This window comes from Stegostoma tigrinum, chromosome 5 (assembly GCF_030684315.1).
Source record: "Stegostoma tigrinum isolate sSteTig4 chromosome 5, sSteTig4.hap1, whole genome shotgun sequence".
Taxonomy (NCBI): Eukaryota; Metazoa; Chordata; class Chondrichthyes; order Orectolobiformes; family Stegostomatidae; genus Stegostoma; species Stegostoma tigrinum.
Window position 1 is genome coordinate 121654610 of NC_081358.1, and position 24191 is coordinate 121678800.

At 41.0% G+C, this 24191-nt stretch overlaps 1 protein-coding gene across 2 annotated transcripts in view; it reads right to left on the reverse strand.

Moving 5' to 3' along the window:
* LOC125451670 (intermembrane lipid transfer protein VPS13B-like) overlaps window positions 1-24191 on the reverse strand; it is a 907633-nt gene that overhangs the window by 738873 nt on the left and 144569 nt on the right. For both annotated transcript variants that reach the window (XM_048529130.2, XM_048529131.1), the window contains exon 8: window positions 14086-14366. In XM_048529130.2, the coding sequence (XP_048385087.1) occupies window positions 14086-14366 (281 nt within the window). The remainder of the gene's footprint in view (window positions 1-14085; window positions 14367-24191) is intronic.

Genomic DNA, 24191 nt, shown 5'->3' on the forward strand with positions numbered 1-24191 from the left:
CACCTTCTTTAACACAATTATTTTAATCTATTTTTAAAATTAGCCTGTTCACAGTTGTTATTACACACCTCTGGAGAGGTGGGTCTTGAACTTGGGCCTCAACGTAACAGGTACACTACGACTGCGCCACAAGAATTAATTTAATCACACAAATATCAAATAAAAATACTTAAATTCACATAAAATTACAGTCTTCAAACAATATTTGACAAAAAAGTTTTACAATAAATTCATTTTCATTTGTTGTACTTTATTTAATTTAACTCCCGATTTAGATTTACACTTTTTACCATAAGACTTCAACGAATAGTTCTATTAATCTTCAATATTCACTCCCAAAAATTACATCTGTGGGCAGTAGGAGACAGAAGATGACGGCTAAGGTCTCCAGGCTGGACAACAGCACAAGGATCGATGCTAGGTCCACTCTTCTTCATCATTTACATAAATGATTCCGATGAAAATAAAGGAGGTATGGTTAGTAAGTTTGTGGATGACACCAAAATTGGTGGTATAGTGAACCTTAGGTTATCTAAGAGTTCAATGGGATCTTGATCAATTGAGCCAGTGGACTGGGGAATGGCAGATGGAGTTAAATTTAGATAAATGCGAGGGTTTCATTTTGGTTAGGCAAATCACAGCAGGACTTGCACAGTCCTGTAGGGCCCTGGGTAGTGTTGTCAACCGAGAGATCTAGGGGTGCGGGTACAGAGTTTCTTAAAAGTGGCGTCACAGGATGGTGAAGAATGCATTTAATACATCTGTCTTCATCGATTACAGCACTGACTACAGGAGTTGGGATGACACGTTACAACTTTCCAAGGCATTGGTACAGACCACATTTGGAGTACTGCGTACAATTCTGGTCACCCGGACATAGGAAAGACTTTATTAAACTGAAAAGGGTGCAAAAATGATTTATGAGGATATTATCAAAACTGGAAGGTTTGTGTTGTAAGAAAAAGCTGGATAGTCTGTGACTTTTTCCCCTGGAACGTAGGAATCTGAGGTGTGACCTTTTCAAGGTTTATGAAATCACGGGGAACATAGGTAAAGTTAATAGCCTTCCCTCTTCCCCAGGGTACAGGAGTGCAAAACTAAAGGGCTTAGATTGGAGGTGTGAGAGCAAAGATTAAAAGGGACCTTAGGGTCAACATTTTCACACAGTGGGTGGTGCGTATGTGGAACAAGGTGCCAGAGGAAAAGGAAGACGCAGATACAATTACAACATTTAAAAGACATTTGGTCAGGTACAAGGATAACAAATGTTTAGTGGGGCCAAACACAGACAAATGGGACTAGTTCTGTTTAGGAAACCGGGTTGGTAAGGACGATTGGGCCAAAGGGCCTGTTTCCGAGCTGTATGACCCTAAGCCTATGCTCTTCGTGTTTGTGAACTCTCCAAATATATCATTTCTCAAAGGCAACATCCGTATTGTCACTCTTTAAAGTTTCAGAGATGCTGTTTGCATTTTCAATTGTTGCTATATTTAATATTTATGCCATAGCACTACAGATGATCTTCCTTCAAGAGCCAAAATAAAAGATTTCTTGGTTGTCCGTCTCAAGGGCTATCATTTCTGATGTTTTCAAATGTTATTATTGAAATTAGTCCACAGAGGCCAGTATTCCATCACCAAGTCACCCTTTATTTATACATTAACAATCCTTGACTTTAGTACTGCCTCTTCTGAATCAGCTATCAAAGTGGCAATATCACTGACACTCGCCTTTTTATCTGTCAGCCAGGGCTACCTGATTGGCGCTATTAATCTAGTCCAATTAGGGAACTCATATTCTTTGAGTTCCAGCTGGTTGATCTCATTACAATCACTAGCTCCCTCCTGTTCTGAGCCTGATGACATAGGCTGGTCCTTTTTCTTGGAGAAGATCCTGGGGTATTTCAGCATTGGGTCAAGTTCCTCCACCTGCTGTTTGATGTGGACAGTGTATAATGCACTGGAGCTTGCCTCTTGTGCCAGGAGCGCCATGGTAGAATTTCATCCTCTCTTCCAGTAGCAAGAAAAATTCAACTGCATCAAAACAGCTACATCCATCACAACTATCTCTAATTCCAAGAACGCATCAACATTTCAGACAGGTGAACTCACAGGTTCCAGCAGATTTTTAAACTATTCTGAGAAGCACGGCATGTTTTGCTCCTGCACTGTTTGCAAATTCGCAGCCTTCATATGGTCTACGTGCTGGTTCAGGATCGTCTACCTAAACTTTTGACGTCACTGGTCCTGACCTCACATTGACCATGCCTCTTACTCATGCAGAGCCTTTTCATAGTTTCTTACACCATACTTCTCCCCTGTATCAAACTGTCTCTCTCATTTAGTGAAGTTTTGTATCTGTCATTGACCTTCCTGATACCATTTTACAACACTCTGCCAAGTGAGATAAACAGTTTGATATCGGGGACAAAGTTTGGTGTAAGAATCGTGGAAATTGCCCCACGTGGGAGGGAGGTATGGTTGCCCTGTCAGGACCATTGATGCATAAAGTTCAGGTAGGTGCAATGTTCCTAAATAAACACATGGACCACATGAAAGTCGCAAAATGGCTCCTTATAAAAGAAAAGGCTACAGCTCCACAAGCTGTCAAGAGACTTGCTTATTGCTTTTCCTGTGCCACAATATTGTTTTCCATAAAAGAAAAACACATTCTTTCCGCATACTGAGCATCAACGACAATGGCAAGGGCAAACGACTTAAGTTTGACAAATAAAGATATGACGTAAGAAATGCTTATGCCAACTCAAAAATGACTGTTGTGAGCTAGTTTCTTCAGGAAAATGCTTTACTTTCGTCGTCACTAAGTAACTCCACATAGGTTGGCATCCTGTCACCAAGTCACCCATTTACACATGAACAGTCCTTGACCCTAGTTCTGCCTCATTCTAAATCAGCTATCAGAGTCTCCGTATCTCTGACAGTTACCTTCTAAACTGCTAGGGCTCCGTGATTGGAGCAGATTAACAATCCCAATCAGGGAACTCATTCTATGAGGTCCTGTTGGCTGATCTCATCACAATCACTATAATTATTTTGTTGCTGTTTCCATGAGAACAATATTCAGTAGAACAGGTGGGTGACTATAAGGTGACAATTATACTATAATATTTGCAGAACACACAGAAGTTTCTTCTTTCCATGTTTTTACCCCACAATATTCATATACCTGTAATCTACTTCAATACCATACGCTGAATCTGACTCTATATTCCTTCCCAAAAGGACATCTTCTATCTTTACCCATCTGGTTGACTACATCCTCAGTGCAAAATGAATGACTTTACTGTTCTGAAGAAGGGTAACTAGACTCAAAATATTGACTCTGCTTTCTCTCCACAGGTGCTACCAGACCTGTTGAGTTTCTCCAGCAGTTTATGCTTTTCACTGACTCTTAGCTACAAGGGCAATTAGGAATGAGCAATAAATTCCAGCCTTGCCAGTGATGCTCACATTTGATGATTTTTTTTAAATGCAGCATCACATGAACAAAAAGATAATGCCAATTTTCCAAGACTAACCTATATTTTGCTGTTACTTAGATTTGCTTGTGTACGTTTAGGTTTCAAACATATTCTGCTGACCAAACTACTGCAAGGGTAAAGTGATAAATGCATGGCGAAGACCACTTGGCACCTAGTTCTCTGGTGAACAATAATAGTAATAATAATCCTTGTCTTCTTAACTGCCTAAATTTGAGGACTGAGTAATAAACAAAGAAAAAAATGAGGAGCAGGATGACAAGTCAGTGAATTCAGTGCAAAACTCATGATATTTCACAGAGAGGAATACAGAAATGGAAACAGAATTTGATTTAGGGAGAAAACATAAAAAGCAAAAAAAAAGTTCCAATTTAACTGTTTATTTGCCAAGAATTCACAACTGGAAGGAATGTGGGTCCACACTCATAACTGTTCTTTTCTGCACAAGATAGTTGATTGACTATTATACATAATCATCAAGGATAGGTTGAGATGGTCACATTACCGTTCTTTTTTCTTCACCTCTTAGTCATTAGTAACAAAACAAAATTTAGAGGGAGTACTTAAAACACTTTTGGTGTTGTGCTTTTCAGTAACAAACACTGATCAAACTTGCAGTTAAGTTTAAGTCAGAAGAAAGGACAACATCTCAGTACGCAACATCCCAAAATGGGAAACACAATAAAACACTCACTCCCACACGTAGCTGCGCACATCTTCACACATGAAGTTGTATTCTAGAATCAAAACACAACAGTCACGAGCAGAAATATAAAAACTGAATTTAAATTCCAATCTTTTAAAATACACGCATGGTATCGAGTATTCTCCCATGATTCTTTCCATAAATAGAAGTTGGAAGCTTATGGGCTACCAGGCAAGAGGACTGGATACAGTAGAAATAGAGAAACTGCTCCCACTCATGAAAGGATCCAGAGGCCACAATTGTAAGCATTTTACAAAAGAAGCAAATGAGAGGAAAGATAAAATGTTTTCACACAACAAGTAATTAGCGCATGGGATGCACTGCCTGGAAATATGGTGGAGTCAGGTTTGATCAAGGCATTCTTTTTGGATGACTATTTAGATAAAAATAATTTGCAAGGGGAGAGGTTAAAACAGGAGTTGCAGTACGTAATAATGCTCATTTGAAATTCTGATGCAGATACAAGGGGTAGAATGGCCTTCTTTATTGTAACACTACTACAATTCTGTGATTTTCTGCAAGTAAATCTCAATAGATAAAATTAATTTAGACCTTTCGCACTGACTTGGATGACTGGTTTTTAAAGCAGAGTACTGTTCTACTGGTTAGAGTCTTTCCTTGTCAATTTCCAGATTAAATGACTGGTTTCCCTCCTGGTGCTTGCAGTAATAAGAATCATTATCAGTCAATTTTTACCAGAAGGTCAATACTTTTACTGTCCACACAGAATGATTTAAAAAATAGAAGTTATTGCTACATTAGTGAGCGGCATGGTGACTCACCAGTTAGCACTGCTGCCTCACAGCACCAGGGACCCGGGTTCAATTCCAGTCTTTGGCGATTGTCAGTGTGGAGTTTACACATTCTCACTGTTTCTGCATGGGTTTCCTCTGAGTGCTCTGGTTACCTCCCACAGTCCAAAGATGTGCAGGTTAGGTGAATTGGCCGTGCTGAATTGGGCTAGATTATGTGGGTTATGGGGTTTGAGTCTGCGTGGGATGCTCGGAGGTTTGGTGTGGACTTGTTGGGCTGAAGGGCCTATTTCCACACTGTAGGGATTCTATGGTTCTATGACGAAAGGTGGAAGGTGACCATTCATACCTGCTTATTATCATGGACCACTGAGGAAAGTACACTGATATTACTCCCAGGGTAATCAATTTGAGGATTGCTCAACATCTTCAATTTGCTTACCTTACAAACTTGGGTTAATAAAATATAGCAACCAGGTTTCTGGAATTAGCAAGAAGCTACTGTTTATTCCAGGTGAATGAGTTCTAAGCAAAGACAAACAAATGATAATTTATCAACTTACAACTTTTTAACTTAAACTCCCACATACACATGCAAGCAGGCAGAAGCAAAACCAACACAGAAGTTATGGTGATATTTGCAGCATGACATACCTCCTTCTGTTTTTGAATTCTCTTGCTATGAGGGCTGACAAACCATATGCTGTCTTCACCACCTGCTTACTTTCAGTGCCTCGAGTACAAGGACAACCAGGTCTCTTGCAAAAATAACACAAACACGAGGAGGAACCTTTTTTATACTGTGGATTGTCAGCACTTTCAACGTGCTGCACGAGAGAATGGTGAAGGCAGATTCCATCATGGCTTTCAAGTGAGAATTGGATAAGCCTCAGAAGACCAAAAAAAAAACAAAACAAAACTGTGGAGAAAGGGATTAGGAACTTTGAGACTAGCTAAACTGAAGTAAACTAATATTGTGCTGTAACCATTCGCTTACTCTATACAGCTTTTAAATAAAAAATTAACTGTTATGCAAGAATGACAAAACTGAAAGATTTTGGGGCAAGAGGCAGGGAGTGGGGTATGAGTAAAATGGGCTGCTTCTGAAAGTAAGATTCTACGTTTCATGGTTAAATTCTTTCACCATTTGACCAAGAGATTTAGAATTTTGGCCATTCGTTCATCCTACCCCTGTTAAGATGACAACAAAAAGATATAAAATTTCTGAAAATTCCAAAAGTTGCAACAAATATAATGCCATTCTTGTTATGGAAGTACATAGGACATAGAACATAGAACATTACAGCACAGTACAGGCCCTTCGGCCCTCGATTTTGTGCCGACCTGTCATACTGATCTGAAGCTATAATTCTCTATCCATAATCACAACTGAAGTGCTGAATCCCATCTTAAGGTACTGGAATAGGTGCCAGTGTCTGGGGATCTCTGAGAGAGGGGCCCAGTATCTGGGGTGTCTTTCCGTGAGAAGGAGTGCCTGTGGCTGTTCTGGACAAAGGTCCAGGTCCAGGTTGATACTGAAGGAGGGGGGCAGTGTCTTGGCATCTCTGAATGGAGGGGTTGTGGTGTCTGGATCTTTCTGGGGCAGGGAGGGGTTTGGCGGTGAGGAGGGTCTCTGGGGAAGGAGTCAGTCTTTGCATCTCGGGGTGGTGGGGGGGGAAGGTGGTGTCTGTCTGTCTGGGTTTTCTGAGGGCTGAACCCAGTCTCTGGTTCTTTCTGATGGCAAGTGGGTAGATGTCTGTGTCTGTAGGGAAGTGGAGGGATTACTAATGCCTAGAACATTCTCAGGGAGGGACCAGTGTATTGGTGGTCTCTCTGGCAGGGAGGGTAGCAAATGTCTGGGGAGGTCATTGGTGCCTGTACTGTTTTTGAGCAGGATCTTGGTATAAAAGTCATCAAGCGTCTGCATCTCTCGGATTGGGTTTAGGTGTCTTGATTTCTCAGCGTGCAGAATCCTCTGCTCTGTCTAATGTCTGGTTAATGAAGCAATGAAGCTGATGACTGCGCTGGTGGATGTGGCTTTGAATCTGAATGTCCATCAAGAAAACATCTAGCGTCAGTTTGACACTGAACAGAACAAAGCTGCTGGGAAACACGCCAATGACCGTCTGGAGATGTTGCTGCAGAAATGCAAGGAGGTGAGGGGATGCAAGTAGGCATGAAAAAATATATATGCTTGTATTGAGTGCTGTATGTCACTATATCAGTGTGGCTCCCCTTCTGTGGAACTCTGTGGTATTGATTGCAATATTCACTGGCTGACCAAAATGAGATTGTTTGGCTGTCATTGTTGACCAACTGAGGAGTTGGAGTGTGGTCTCAGAATAACACAGGCTAACCGCATACTTCATGACCATTAGCTGGTGTTCTGCAAAGTGCAACCCTTCACTCTTAACACTTCTGTTCCATTGCAACTCCACAGACTTAGTTTCACTTTAGTGGATGCAGTGGAATTTACCAGATTTAAATGTATGCAGCGCTCCCATCTCAACAACATTTTGCATGAAAACTAAACCTCCCAGTACTTTATCCAACAGATAATTCAACTTTCCAAACATCAATCTGCTCTCCATTCATTTCACTATTTAATACAACTAAATCTCAGTTATCAAAGTCCATCTTCTAACAAAAAATGTCTAATTTAAACAACCTAACAGAACATTGTGTAATGTTTCTCCTAGATCAGTAACATTTCCATTTTAAGCTGCTGAAGCTATCCTCAAGATTTCTGAAATTTTCTCAGCCTTTTTTCACTCTCCATAATTTTCGGTACATAGAACTCACAGAATTTCATAGAATCCCTACAGAGTGGAAACAGGACCTTTGACCCAACAAGTCCACACCAACCCTCAGAGCATCCCACCCAGACCTATCTCCCTATAACACACCTAAGCTAAACATCCCTGAACACAATGGGTAATTTAGCATGACCAATCCACCTAACCTGCACGTCTCTGGACTGCAGGAAGAAACCCACACAGGCACAGGGAGACTGTGCAAACTCCACACAAACAGTCACCTGATGGTGGAATCGAACCCAGGCTCCTGGCACCGTGAAGCAGCACTGGTAACCACTGAGTCACCGTGCTGCCCTTTAAATCAAGTAACAGCAGTAAGCCTTAAGACTACTCTTCCATTTAATATCATCACCATCCTTAATTGCAACTCCACTTTTCCACCAAATCCCCATAATTGATTCCTATAGGATGAAAAATTTCATTGGCGTCAGCCATGCACATACTCAGCAACTGAGTTGCCATAGCCCTCAAGTACAGAGGATTCCAAAGATACACAAACTTCAGTGAAGAAATTTTTCCTCATCTCAATTCTAAATAGCCATCGCTCAACTCCACAACAATGTTCCTCGTTAGAGGTGCTCCAGCAAGGAGAAACTGCCTCTTGGCATGTAGCCTGTCAACCCCTTTCAAAGTTTTATACGTTTCATTGAGATCACCTTTCATTCTTCAGAACTCCAGAGGGCATGAGCCCATTTTATTCAATCTCTACTCACAGAAAAGCTCTTTGCTGATTTCCTTGCCAGTCTGAAATTTCTTCCACTTTTCCTGAATTACATTGCACTCAAGTTCTTCACATGTGCTTACAGGTCTTTCAAAAGTAAACTTATCTCAAGTCCCTATTTATTGTTTCCATGGTTTGTGCAACATATTCTTAGCCCTTTGGCCATTGTTTTCTAGGTAGTTTATTGAACATCAGACAAAATAATCAAAAACTGCTGCACCGGAAATGCTGGATTAGAAGACCTTTATGTTGCAATTTCACGTCTTTTTAACCAAGATTTTTCTTTTTACCAAGTCCACCTTTCTACATTAAACCTAGCAATTTTCATTGAAAAAGTACTTGGTTAAGCATTATTAGGAAATTATTTCTGAATGGTTTGCTATGCGGCAGTCTTTTCCAATTTTCTTCAATGCTGTATGATTCTATGGTCTATCCATCAAAGTTTTCAACTAATCAATTACGGATGCAACCAAGTACGCGTACCAGAATAATGGAAGATAATGGAATGAATCAATACCAACCCAAAGTTTTATGTCCCATGCCCCCACAAAATTTCTAGACTTTTCAATAATTATTTTTGGAATTCACAGGAAGGATTTGAGAATGGGTCATACTTAATTGTTGAGTTTTCAAATCAAAATATGTTTTTTCAAAATAAAAGGCTGAATCCACTTAGGCAGGGGTTTATTTGGTAAAAAATCAGGAATTGATGATGCGCATTAAAGCCAGATGTATCCAATGTATAGAATGTTGTAGCTCACAGCTATTTCAAACTGAGATAATGAGGATCAATTGTCTGATCCCATGTGCATTAAACCAGAATGGCCCTTATTTATTTCAAACTGAGCAGGAATGCTTTTCCTTAAGATCAGAGCCAAAAGTGCGGAGGATAGATAGCCAGTTTTAATGTGCATGCAGGCTGACAAATCACTGAGCGCTAAGGGCTGCTCTTAATTGAGCAGGGAACAAAGCAAAAAAGATACACGGCCAGCCTGTCAGTCTACTAAGTATAGGGAAAAAGCCTGTCACAACTGAGACAAAAATTCAACTGAATTCAAGCTTATGCCTACTCAGACCCTGAACAATGCCCAGGAAAATTGAAGAAAGCTCATTAATACATTATATATTTATTGTGACTCCTACTCCCAAGCAGGATTCCATACTTGGGTCAATAAAAGTGAAACTCTATTACATCTCTTGTTCCAACTGCTTATATTCAACTGCTTTTCGTAAAATAATCTATTGTACCTTTCATAAGACTGTAAAAATGCTTGAGGGATCATGATTAAAAGTTTAGAAATTTAATGGCACTGTTTCTAATTTTCTGATGCAGAACAGGCAAATAAGCTTCTAAAATAGCAAGCAGACATCTCCCAAAGTAGCAAGCAGGCAACCCTACAGTGGCAAAATGTTAAGATGATAATGGGCATTTCTGCCGACCAGAACTCCTTTCCCAAAAGACTTGCGATACCTAAAAGGCGAGTGGTGAGCTTTGTTGCTGTGACTAGAAGTTGAATTCCTGTCCACCAAAGAACTACCAGCCAATTTAAGGCTAACAGCTGTCCATGCTCCTCAATACCTAGGAGGAGCAATGGCTGCTATGACACTATATCAGAGAGGCCTAGGGTCGGGACTGAATCTCAGGACAACACATGAGTGGATCAACGACAGGGGTACAGAGGACAACCAAAGAAGGGTGGAACAATGGGGAACTTCTGCAACTCTTTGTGCTCCCAAATCCAGGTCCTTCAAAAGGGCATGCACAGCTGACAAAAAGGACACATGCTTCCTACTAAATTTTCAATTCATTCTACATGACAACAAGAAATGGATGAAGGCATTGGATACTTTAAAGGCTAAGGGCTCTTCTGGCACAGTGCTAGTGTCTCTATGTCTGGGCACAGTGATTCAGTGGCTTGTACTGCTGCCTCAGAGCCAGGGACCCACCCTGGCAATCCACCCTATGTTTGCACATTCTCCCTGCATCCGCATGGGTTTCCTCTGGGTGCTACAGTTTTCTCCCCAGTCCAAAGATGTGCAAATTAGGTGGATTGCCCATGCACGGTGGATTAGCCATGAGAAATACAGAGACAGGGTAGGAGTGTGTAGACTCGATGGGCTGAATGACCTGCTTCCACACTGTAGAGATTGTAGGATCCACTAGAATTCAAAATTAATTCAAAAACATTCTGGATCAGAAAGTCTGGGTTTCAGTCCCTACTGCCCCCATGATGCACCATAAAATGCCTAAATAGGTTGATTTCATATGTTTACTGCAAAGGCTATGGGCCCCAACAAGAGGGAAGGAAACTGAAATGTGTGTGGCTGTCTTTGACATCAAGACCATAATTGACAAATACGCTATCAAGAAGCCCTTGCAAAACCTCAGCCAGTGAAGAACCAGTTTGAAAACTATTTTCTGTTTTGGAGTAATACAGAGCACAAAGGAATATGGCTGCGGTTGTTCAAGGTCAATTATCTCATACACGGGACATTTTTACATGAGTTCCTTAGGATAGTGTCATAGGCTCAATCATTTGGATGTGTAGAAAGACCTGGACAATGTGCCGGTTTAGGCTGACGGTTGGCAAGTAACATTCCCACCCTACAAGGACCAGGCAATGACCATCGGCAAAGCAGAAGCTAAAATGTTAAGATAACAAAGTGTGAAGCTGGATGAACACAGCAGGCCAAGCAGCATCTCAAGAGCACAAAAGCTGATGTTTCGGGCCTAGACTCTTCATCTGGTGAAGGGTCTAGGCCCGAAACGTCAGCTTTTGTGCTCCTGAGATGCTGCTTGGCCTGCTGTGTTCATCCAGCTTCACACTTTGTTATCTTGGATTCTCCAGCATCTGCAGTTCCCATTATCTCTGATACAGCTAAAATGTTAACCCTTCCATGGCACAGCTATCAACCCCTACTATCAACAGCACAGTGGGTTTAATATTGACCAGAAACTAAATTGTACTAACCATGTAAGTACAGTGATGAAAAGAGTAGGTTACAGTCTAAGAGTACTGGACCAAATAATTTACCTTCTGTCTCTCTGGTGTTAGTCCACCACCTACAAAACACAAGCCAGGTGTGTGATAGAATACATTCCACTAGCTGGATGAGTGCAGCTCCAACTACACGTAAAAAGCATGAGATCATCTCGATCAAATCAACCTGTTTGACTGGCATCCCATCTACCACCTTCAACCTGCACTCTGTTCATCACCAATACACAGCGTGTACCATCTATAAGTGCTACAGTAACTCACCAAGACTCCCCCAAAAACATCTTCCAAATGCACAATTCCTACCTCCAAGCACAAAGGCAGTAGTTACATGAGAAAGCCACCACCTGCAAGTTCTTTTCCAAACTGTGCACTATTCCAATTGGAACAAAATCAATGTTCATTCAGTGTCACAAAGAAAATCCTAGAATTCGCTCCTTAATAGTACTGTAGGTATCCACAATACCTCAAGGGCTGCAGCGGTTCAAGAATGTGACTCTATATTTTCTTCTCCAAGGCAATTAAAGATGGGTAACAATGCTGGCCTAGTCAGCGATGCCCAAATCATATGAGTAAAACTAAAATATCCAATGTGGTATTGAACTCCAAGTGGCAACTGGGCCTAATTCACTGGACGTTGGAAGAATGAGAAGGGATCTCTGTGCAGTGCATAAAATTGTGACAGGGCAGGTCCAACTGGATGCAGGGATGGTATTTCCACAGTGGGTGCTTCCAGTACAAAGGAACATGGTTTCAAGCTATGCAATTGACCACATCAGATTGGGATAAGGAAAAACTCATCATTCACAGGATGACACACCTGTGAAGTTCTTTAGCACAGAGGGTTGTGGAGTGACTGAACATATTTAAGAAACACCTACATTTCTCAAGGCCTATTGCTTTCGATGGCTATGAGAAAAAGTAGCAGCATGGCATTGAAATAAAGGATCAACCATTATCACGATAAATGACTGAGCTGAATTAATGGGCTAAATGGCCTAATTTTGCTACTATTTTCTACATTTCTCTAAGTGATGATTTTACTTTTCTTGGTTTGTGCACAGGATGTGAAAGTCACTGGTTAAGCCTGTATTTATTATGCATACCTCATAACTAACACTCAGTTTGAGGGCAATGTCATTTCAGAGAGCAGTTAAAAGTGTATTTTTTTAATTCACTCATGTGACGGGCGTCACTGGCTGGGCCAGTATTCATTGCCCATGCCGAATCATTCTTTGAACCACTGTAAGCAGATTCGTAATGGAAAAGTCGCCACAATGCTAGGTTCTGGAGTCACATCTTGGCCAGAACAAGTCAGGGCAGTGGAATTCATTCCCAAAACAGCATCAGTGAATCAGATGAGTTTTTTGCCGTAGGGTCGCTATTAATTTCTGATTTTTTTTTCTCAGATTCAAATCCCATCATCTGACACAATGGAGTTCAAATTTAAATCAGAATTTTATATTGGGATCTGGGTTGTTAGTCCAGTAATATTACCACTATACTATTGCCTAGTAATGCCCGTAGCTTTAGACTGCCAAATAAACAGTTTTTTTTTACTTCTAACCAATAAAGCCAAGTCAATATTTTAAAATCAGTATTAGGTCACACTCAAGTTTTTTTTTGTTTTAAAGAGAAGTGTCCCAGCCTGTTCACTCTTACCTTACAGTTGCAATCTTTGAATTCTGGCATCATCCTCATAAATCAATTTTTACCTATATAAGTATTTCTATTTTTCTTTTAAGAAGCACGAAGAGCATAATTTTAAAAAAAATTTGTTACAAGCAGGATTAGTCTGAAAGAAGGAACTGCAGAAATGTGGGTCAGAAACATTAAAATGTTCAAATGACTTAAGCTACTATTAACAAACTCATCACAGGTACACATATCTGTGCACATATACCTGGGAACGTACAAAATGCCAATAAATTAAGCACCTAAGCTTCAGCATTGCGAGAAGAATATATCATGAAAAATAATACTTTTATTTATCACAACCATATGTAGAACATGAAATATTTACTGCTATGTGACACATTAATCCCAGACAAAATAGTTCACCTGAGGCCAAACATTAATCATTCCAAAATCTATGAATAAAGCAAATATCTACCCTGGATAAAAAATCTGCCAAAAAATAGTAGGTATGATTATGCTGGACTATAATTAGAGTCTTACCTTTCCCCAAACAAACGTGATCAGTTTTTGGGTCAAAATTGAACAAGGATCCTACAGGAACAGATAATTCTAAATTTCTCCAAAAAATTCTCTTTTGCTGTTTTCACTACGTACTACTAAGAAAGAGGAATGGTAGCAGAGTGCTAATGTTACTGGGCAAGTAAACAAGAGAGGGTCAAATCAATGCTCCTGAGAGAGGAGTTCACATCCCACCATGGCAGCTGGTGGATTTAAATTCAATTAATTAATAAACCTGGGGGGAAAAGCAGTATCATTAAAATGACCTTACGAGGAATGGATCACTATGGGTCTTGACTGAAGAAAATCTGTCATTCTAATCTATACATGTAAAACTATCTTACAGTAAATGAGCAAAGTGGATGTCAGCCTTGGTGTGTTTTTTTAAAAACAAACCTTAAAAGTGATAGTAGCTTTGGTGCAGTAAAATCCCACAGAAACTATTGGATCCTTATGAGGTGATGATCTCGGGCAATTTATTCTGATGCCATTTTCATCAACTTCATAGCTTTCACCAGCCTCTTCAGAATAACTGACCAGTGCAGGAACCAAAGACCATGCCCAAGATACCCAACCTTGATCATCATCACCATCCCGCTGCTGCAACTGCTGCTGGGCATCCAGGTTCTGGTACTGGATTGCATGTTGACCTTGAGATCCTGGTTCAGATTCAGTACCTGTGGACACAAACACTCAACTTTAATGCCATATTGAAACAGGTGAAAGCAATTAACCAGTGCCTCCCCATCAAAAGAGACGATGTCACAATCAGTCATTTTTACCAGCTTAAAAAAATTCAGATCAATACCTGGGCATGAAAATGATGATTTACAGCCAACATTACAAACATATTTGCCAACAGTAGCTAAAGATTATTTTTTAATCCACTCCTTTCATGCCATAATGTCTGCGTGCAATCACAAGGCACATCATAAATGTCACAACATAATCATCACATCAAAGTTATCACAGCACATTTCCACCTTGGATAAAAATAATGAGGAAAATGTCAATTATATATTCCAAAAGGTTGGAAATTCTCTTTTCCTCTTGCAACAGTATTGACCCCCACCCAACAGGAGTAGACTAAACTTCAACTATGTTGAATGTTAGAATAGTTGTCCATGTGGTAACTTTTCTGACACCTCCTGCTTGAAAACCAAAAGGGCTGAAGGATACTCAACCAATATATTGAATAAACTTCGAATATATCTCCTGCACAAGTTATTTTGTTGTTGAATATTAAAAAAAATACTGTTTATTGAACTGAAAGTATGTAGCTGACAGTCACATGGCTGCTTGTGATGTACTAGTCATTAAAGGGTTAGCATGCAGGTACAACGAGTGGTTAGGAAGGCAAAGAGAGCACTGGGGCTTCTATCAAAGAAAATTGAATTTTCAAGTTGAGAAATTTTACTGCAGCAATACAGGGCCTCGGTGAGACCAGAAGACTTTCTCCAATTCAATGGCAAATTGGAAAAAGGCAGTTCTAGTGAGCACTGCTAAATGTTCCACATTTTTTTTTAAACTCTATCAAGAGTTACTCAACATCCCAAAATTAATTATCTCATGCAATAAAATTAAATAAATCCATTTACAGGGTTTTGCTACTTTCAAACGTATCAGGAGAAACTAGAACTAGAGTTCATCAATTAAGCAGTGAAAACAATAACTAAATTGACAATGTATTTATGTGAATTAACTGAAGAATAATACTATCAGAAACAGGCCTCTTTGTGCTTACTTTGCCATTAACAGGATTGTTGGACTCAGAAGCAGGAGTAGGCTATTCAGTCCTTCAGCCTGTTTTACCATTAAGTCAGATCACATCTGATCTGGTTCCGGTCTCAGCTCAATTTTCCTGTCTGACTTCCATGGCCCTCGACTCTGCCTCGAATAGATTCGATGGCTCAGTCTCCACTCTATCCTGGGGAAAAGATTTCTACAGACTAACATTCCTCAGAGAGACAATAAAATTCTCATCTCATCATAAAAGGGAGATTATTTCTGATTAAAATGATTTTCCTAGCTCTAGTCTCCCCGACAAAAGCAAACATACTCCTGGCATCCACCCTTTCAAATTCCCTCAGAATCCTGTACGTTTCAATAAGATGGCCTCATATCCTTCTAAACTCCATTGGTTAAAAATCCAAACTGATCAACATTTCCTCCTAAGGTAAGTTCTTCTACCTAAGAATTAGTTGACTGATCTTTCTCCGTACTGCTCTGACTGCAACTATACCTATTTCCAAATTAGAGAACACAATTACACACAGTACTCCAGTTGGGGTCTCAGCGAGGTCCTGTAAAACTGCAGTACAATTCCCAACCTGTACATTCCATTTCCTTTGTAATAAGCCCCAGCATTCTATATGTCTTCCTGATCATTTTCCATACCTGCATACTAACTTCCAGCAATTCAGGTCCCAGGGTACCAAGTCCCCTTTGTTCACTGAGTTCTGCAGTCTTTCTCTATTTAAATAGTATACTGCTCTTCTGCTCCTCCTGCTAAAAATGGACAAGGCTAAATTTTCTCACATTATAATCAATGTGTCAACCTTTTCCCCATTCACTTAAACCTCCTGGATTGCTTCGCACACACTTTACACCCTTCAGAACAAGTTACTTTCTGACCTATCACTGACAAAATTAGCTACCATAGATTCGGTCCCTTCATCCAAGACACTGATATATAAATAGCAAATAATTGAGGACCCAGCCAAATTACAGCTTTTCAATGCAAAATGACCTATTTATTCTGACTCTGCTGCCAGTTAGCCAACCAGTTCTTTATGTTAATATGCTACGCCACTTTCCCACGTGCTCTTAATCTTGTGTTGTAACATTTGATTTAACTGGATCAAATGTCTCTTGGAAATTCAAATACACCATAATTAAAGGTTATCCTCTAGTCACCCTGCTGGTATTACATATTTTGAGAAAGTAACATCCGTTAAACATGGTTTTGCTTTCACAATGCCATGTTCACTCAGCCTGATGAAGTTATGACTTTTATTAGTAACCTTCCACAACCTTCTTAATAACCAATCTGAGAAGTTTTCACATGGCATTTTCATCAGGCTAACTGGCTTATAGTTTCCTTCATTCTGCCTTTTTTCTTCCCGAACTAAAGGTGTTACATTTTCCAAATTCAACTCCATCTTCCCACACTATTCCTGTATCCATTAATTCCCTGAGTACACAAAAATCCATCAAGTTTTGTCTGCAAGTTGCTGAAAATCCGAGCATCCACTTGACTCGAGGGTAGATTGTTTCAAAGGCATGGTCATTTAGCTACATCCTTCACTGTCATCCAAACAAGCTGGAAGAACCATGAACATAGCAAAAACAGAAGTTGCTGGAAAAGCTCAGCAAGTCTGGCAGCATCTGCGAAGAAAAAAATCAGAGTTAAATTTTCGGTCCAGTGACCCTTCCTCAGTACTATGAATGGGTTGGACAATCACTAAGGCCGAGGCTCCTGGAGTCCTGCAGTCTGGGTCTACTTGCCTATCTGAGTTGCAGCAACTGTCCTCTGTTCCTGATCACTAACAAAGTCAGAAGATACTGTCTTGAGAGGTTTGGCCATGTTTTAGAACAAAATATCCAGCTAACTTTCCCTTTCCCTTATGTGTCACAGTGTCTACAGAAAGGATGTTTCTTGAAGTTGGGCAATCTGGAATGAGAAGTCACAGTAGTAGGATAAGGGATAGCAGTTTGAAATGGAGATGAGGGCACTTGTTGGAGGGAGACTTTGGTGGAGGGGGTGGGGGTGGCATCTTGGGTCGTAGCGCAGCCTGGGGCCATGTCGTGGAGCCAATCTCTCTGGAGGCTGTGGTGGTGGGGAAATCCAGGTGGAGATCCATTTGTGCTGCTGGGCATGGGACTCAAGACTCCACTTTGAAATCCTTCTGCAACAGGTCTCTGCCCCAACTGCAGAGGCTGGAGTTCAAATCCCACCTGTTCTAGAAGTGGATTGGAACATGCTTGAACATTATTCATTAAAATTATCTAAAATAGAGAAAGGAGAAATTATTTTTCCAAAAGGTTGTGAATCTGTGGACCTGACAATCCCAGAGTGTGGTGAATGCCAGAACAATTGATAATTTTTAAGAGGAGACAGATTTTTAATAAGTTATAGGTTCAAACAGGAAAGTGAAGTCAAAGCAGACAGGAGATCAGCCATGATTGTATCGAGGTGAGCAGGTTCGAGGGGCTGAACGACCTACTCCAGCTCCTAGTTCTTATGCTCTTATTACAATCATTGAGAATAGATTTGACCTCAACAATATTGCAGATACTTCCTAAATATCTCCTCTCTGCGAGTTCCAGAGGCAAGGCCCTGGCCAAGCCAGTATGGAGGCAATAAAGTCCAAGCGAGTGGAGCAGAGGCCAGTGCAGGGGCAGAGGCGGAAGGCAAGCCAGGCCTCCAGGACAGATACCCAGCACTTCCTGTACACTTGGCCCTGTAGTCTGAAAGCTGCAACAGATTTGATTAAAGGACTAATGTGCGAGTACTTTCTAAAAGGATTCTTTATTGTTTATTCTTATGCTAAACTTTTATTTATGATTCATTCAATTCTGTAACACATACTAAGCATCCTATACCTGAGTGAAGCAACATTTCAAACTTTTCACTGCACCTATTTGAATGCACATGACAATAAAGCTTAATTCAATTCAAAATCAATTACTACAGGGTAAAAAAGTTTAGAAAAAGCAAGAAAGCGCCTCCTTCCCTCTTTCCCTACTCTTACCCACAACCAACTCCCAGCAATCTGTCCAAAGTTACACTCAGTAGCTCATGACTCTCTTCCTCTCTTTATGACACTTCCAAAAATGTGTTTGCCCCTTAGGCCAAGCTTTCACTTTATAAATTCACTGTCAGATTTGTTTTGACCTTCTGTGAAGTGCCTTGGGGCATTTCCCTAAATTGAAGGCCTTTAACTTCCAACTGTCCACGTTATCTGTCCCACTGATTTCACAATATCCAGTCAGAAAGAACAGCCCGCATCACTAGACTGATTCCTTATGTGCAAGGTTTTCCTATGAGGAAAACTTGAGGCTGGGCCAGTATTCTCAAGTTTAGATGATGGGCAAACACATTGAATAGTGCAGAATTTTCTCAAGGTTGCTGAAGAAAGATCATTCTCTTCTTTGGGACAGTCTCACAATCACCAGCAGACCATTTAGGATTGGATGCAAAGGAATGTCTTCACTCACCAATGGCAAATCTTTGAGTTCTGTCTTCGAGGGCTGTGACTGCTCAATCGCCCAATGTATTTAAGACTGATATCAGAGCATTTTAGATACTCAAATTATCAAGGACTGTGTGGGTGTTGTGAGAAAATGGTTCTGAGGTGGGCCGTGCTCAAGGAGCTATACAGCTACATTGTTATTTTTGCATTAACAGTAGCACCGAGAGGAGAAATCCCTCGAGCATAGCCATCACCTGCAGAGAGACCAAGTCATCCCGACTGGTACCTGCACAGATGAAGCAGAGGGCAGGCACTGTGAAAAATTTGTGTTCATTTGCACCAGTTAGCACTGAGTCCTACCCTATTGGTACTGAATTCCAATTCTCAATGACTTCACACCATAATCCCCTTAATCTCACAGTTAATTCACAATGAGTTTTGTTGAATGAATCCCCATTCCCAATTAATTTCAAATGGCACTCCTGTTGTTGTTGAATTCGCAGATGGTTCCTGATTGTCCGATTGGGAACGGATTCAACTGCAGCCCACCTCACTTCTAGAACCAATTCACAAAATGCTGGTGACCATTTGCACTTCCTGGTCAATCACATACAGGGCTTGTCCCCAATGGCTGTTACAGGAAGTGGTACCATCCAACTGTGCACTAGGTTTTAAGTTTGTATCACGTAGAAAAGACAGGACTATTATTTTCACATTGGTTGGATTATACCTAAACTTGGAAGGGCTTAATGAAAAGATGAGACTCTTTCACACATAGGGTGGTGGGTATATGGAACAACGTGCCAAAGGAAGTGGTAGAGATAGGTACAATTGCAACATTTAAAAAACATTTGGACAGGTACTTAGACAGAAAGGTTCAGAAGGATTATGGGCAAAACACAGGTAATGGGACTAGGTCTGTTTAGGAAACAGATGGACAAGTTGGGTCCAAAGAGTCTGTTTTCTTGCTGTAAAATTCTATGACAGAAAACATTTTGAATCAATAAATATTTCCTCACTTTACTTTTAAACAATACCTTATTCTGATACAGTGATCCAACGTTGTAAATTCCCTAGCCAGGGAAAATAATTTCTCAGCATCCAGTCTGTCAATCCCCTGGAGAAATTAATAATTTTCACCTCAATCTCCACCAATTCTGCTAAACTCCAGGGAATAAAGGTCTAGTCCATTCAATCTCTCATCGTAGGACAATCCCCTCATTCCAAGATCATCTATTGAACCGGTTGTGCACACCCTGTTCCTGCAGAAACTGTACACTAGCGAATTCTGCAAACAACTGCAAAGGCTCAAATCTCAACTGCAAGAGATTGGTCTATTTATTTCTGATATAAAAGTCAGAAACAAAAATAGAAATTGCTGGAAAAGCTCAGCAGGTCTGCTAGCACCTATGGAGAGAAATCAGAGTTAACATTACAGGTCATGACCCTTCCTCAGAATGTTAACTCTGAATTTCTCTACACAGATGCTGCCAGGCCTGCTGAGCTTTTCCACTAATTTAAATGTTTGCTTCTGATTTAAAGTATCTGCTGTTCTTTTGGTTTTTATTTGTGATATAAAAATATCCAGTTGATGTCAGGCCTTTGAGATAATTGCTGACTTCAAACTTAATGAAGATACGAAGAGGCACAGAAGTCAATTCAGTGGATAAATTTAATTAACTCATGATGAACATACAGCGTTTGGAATTTTTTCTTGGTTTGAAGCTTTTTTTTTACTAGAAACTCAAAATTTCAGTTACTGAGAAAAAATCATAATCAATCATTTTCTTTTCAAAACTCCCTGAGTGATTTTAGCCATTCATCAACAGTTGGCAGAAAATTACTTACATGCAGATTGTGCCATCTTAAAACCTAACATGTAAAATTTGAAAATAAATTACTCAGAATCATTGAATCATACAGCATAGTGGTGAAGTCTATACCACCAATGCTAATTTACACAAGTTATGCTGTCCAACACTTGGCCCATAGCCTTGAATGTTATGACACTTCAAGTGCTCACCTCGTATTTTTTACAGATTGTGAGATTACTCGCCTCTATTACCCTCCCAGATCAACAGCAACTTCAGGGTGAAAAAAAATTCTTTTTTTTCAATTCCCCTCAAAATATCCTTCCTAGCATGTTAAAAGTTATGCCACTTTGTTACTGACCCTTCAACTGAGGGGAAGTAAGTATTCTGTCCTGCCACCTGCTTTGAACTCATTTAAAACTCAGCAAACTGACTGGTTGAAAAGATACGATCCCAACTTCCACAGTACCGGGCACTGCATTGTTTTAGGTCACCAACAACCAGGGGTGATACACTAGAGACTGCAATGGGTTTGTGGATAGGTGCAAGTACGCTAAACAGCAGTAGATGCTGCTAATTCACCACTGACTACAAAATCAGAGCCAATGGTTCCAAACAAGAAACATCTAACATACCGCAAGACCTTGAATAGTTTACTGTTTATAAGAAACAGTATTCATGAGGCTGATGAAGGGTCTAGGCCCGAAACGTCAGCTTTTGTGCTCCTGAGATGCTGCTTGGCCTGCTGTGTTCATCCAGCTTCACACTTTATTATCTTATTCATGAGGAAACAGAGGTTTCTTGAACTCCTCAGCAACTCTCCAGAGCAACGTATACAGAACAATTACAGTTAAAATTTCAATTGAATGATTTCTCATTAGAATTCAGTATTTTAAGTACATTCCCTTTCCACCATCCCTTTGCTTTTGCATTAGAAGTTAAGAGGAGTCCATCTACGTCAACAAAATGATTGTGAACTCTCAAGTTATCCAATATAGTTCCAAGACTTTTTTAAAAAATATTGGCAGTATTGGATTTCATTTTTATGGCACACATGTCCTAACTCGAGAAACAAATCTGAAGTCAACATTTCAAATTTTCCCTAGCTCACCTACAATTCTCCTGTGTCCACTTAGATTGCCAATTGCCAAGATACATTTGAGCAACTGCCCAAAAAACTGTGTTAAATCATTCCTCCAGCAGAGACCACGTGTAATTGCCAGAAAAGCAACAATGGAAACCATATTTGCTAAAGTAGGTCTAACTACTGTTCAGAACCATGTGAGATTCCATCCAAGGATTTTGGTCCCAGGACAATAGAAAATTGAGAGAATAATGGTAAGATTCCTGGATTTCCAATTAGCCAGTATTTGGCAGTTATGCACACAACATCCGCAGACCAAGATGACGCCCATCAAGTGAAGATCCCCCAGGACTCAGCAAACTAAAGCAGGCCTTATTGTTACAGTTTAGTGTCATGCATAAGGTTTAATTATTGTTCCAATTACAAACAAGTCTCAAAATGGACACAAAAACATGCTTTGCATAGTTTCATAATGTGAATGATTAGTTTTCTTTTGACAAGCATTTATGGTTATAGCAGAAATTTTAAACACAAAGGAACACACACCAAGAATGTATGAACATAAAACCAGAATTCTGTACAACTTCATCTTCATTTAGATTCAGTTACTTACTCAAACATAAAAATCCAACTTTATTCATACATGTAATACAAGTATATGGTTTCAACAACCAGGCTGGAGGCACTGGATACTGTAAAGGCTATGAGCCCTGACAATATTCTGACAACAGATCTGGATTTGTGTTTCACAACTAGCTGCATCCATAGTAAAAATGGGAACTGCAGATGCTGGAGAATCCAAGATAATAAAATGTGAGGCTGGATGAACACAGCAGGCCAAGCAGCATATCAGGGGCACAAAAGCTGACATTTTGGGCCTAGACCCTTCATCAGAGAGGGGGATGGGGTGAGGGTTCTGGAATAAATAGGGAGAGAGGGGGAGGCGGACCAAAGATGGAGAGAAAAGAAGACAGGTGCAGAGGAGAGTATAGGTGGGGATGTAGGGAGGGGATAGGTCAGTCCAGGGAAGACGGACAGTTCAAGGAGGTGGGATGAGGTTGGTAGGTAGGAGATGGAGGTGCGGCTTGGGGTGGGAGGAAAGGATGGGTGAGAGGAAGAACAGGTTAGGGAGGCAGAGACAGGTTGGACTGGTTCTGGGATGCAGTGGGTGGAGGGGACGAACTGGACTGGTTTTGGGATGCGGTGGCGGAAGGGGAGATTTCGAAGCTGGTGAAGTCCACATTGATACCATTGGGCTGCAGGGTTCCCAAACAGAATATGAGTTGCTGTTCCTGCAACCTTCGGGTGGCATCATTGTGGCACTGCAGGAGACCCATGATGGACATGTCATCTAAAGAATGGGAGGGGGAGTGGAAATGGTTTGCAACTGGGAGGTGCAGTTGGTTATTGCGAACCGAGCGGAGGTGTTCTGCAAAGCGGTCCCCAAGCCTCCGCTTGGTTTCCCCAATGTAGAGGTAGCCACACCCGGTACAGTGGATGCAGTATACCACATTGGCAGATGTGCAGGTGAACCTCTGCTTAATGTGGAAAGTCATCTTGGGGCCTGGGATAGGGGTGAGGGAGGAGGTGTGGGGGCAAGTGTAGCATTTCCTGCGGTTGCAAGGGAAGGTGCTGGGTGTGGTGGGGTTGGAGGGCAGTGTGGAGCGAACAAGGGAGTCACGGAGAGAGTGGTCTCTCCGGAAGGCAGACAAGGGTGGGGATGGAAAAATGTCTTGGGTGGTGGGGTCGGGTTGTAGATGGCGGAAGTGTCGGAGGATGATGCGTTGTATCTGGAGGTTGGTGGGGTGGTGTGTGAGAACGAGGGGGATCCTCTTTGGGCGGTTGTGGTGGGGGCGGGGTGTGAGGGATGTGTTGCGGGAAATGTGGGAGACGCGGTCAAGGGCGTTCTCGACCACTGTGGGGGGAAAGTTGCGGTCCTTGAAGAACTTGGACATCTGGGATGTGCGGGAGTGGAATGCCTCATCATGGGAGCAGATGCGGCGGAGGCGGAGGAATTGGGAATAGGGGATGGAATTTTTGCAGGAGGGTGGGTGGGAGGCATCCATAGATAAGTTTTCCAGTTACAGTCACAATAGTGGCATGTACCCACATGAAAAAATGCCCAGATATGCCATATCCACAAAAAGCAAAAGTCGTCCAACCAGGTCAATTATCACTATATCAAGTTAATCTTAATCACCAGTGTAGCAATGGAAAATGTCACCGACAATGAGGTCTAGCAGCATGTATTCAACAAGTAATATTCGCACCACAGAAATGCAAGGCAATGACCATCTCCAACAGGAGATGTGAAAATCATTATCCCTCAGCATTCAAAGACAATACCAGCACTGAATCCCACATAAATCAACATCCTGGCAGTTACCATTGACCAGAAACTGAACTGATCTA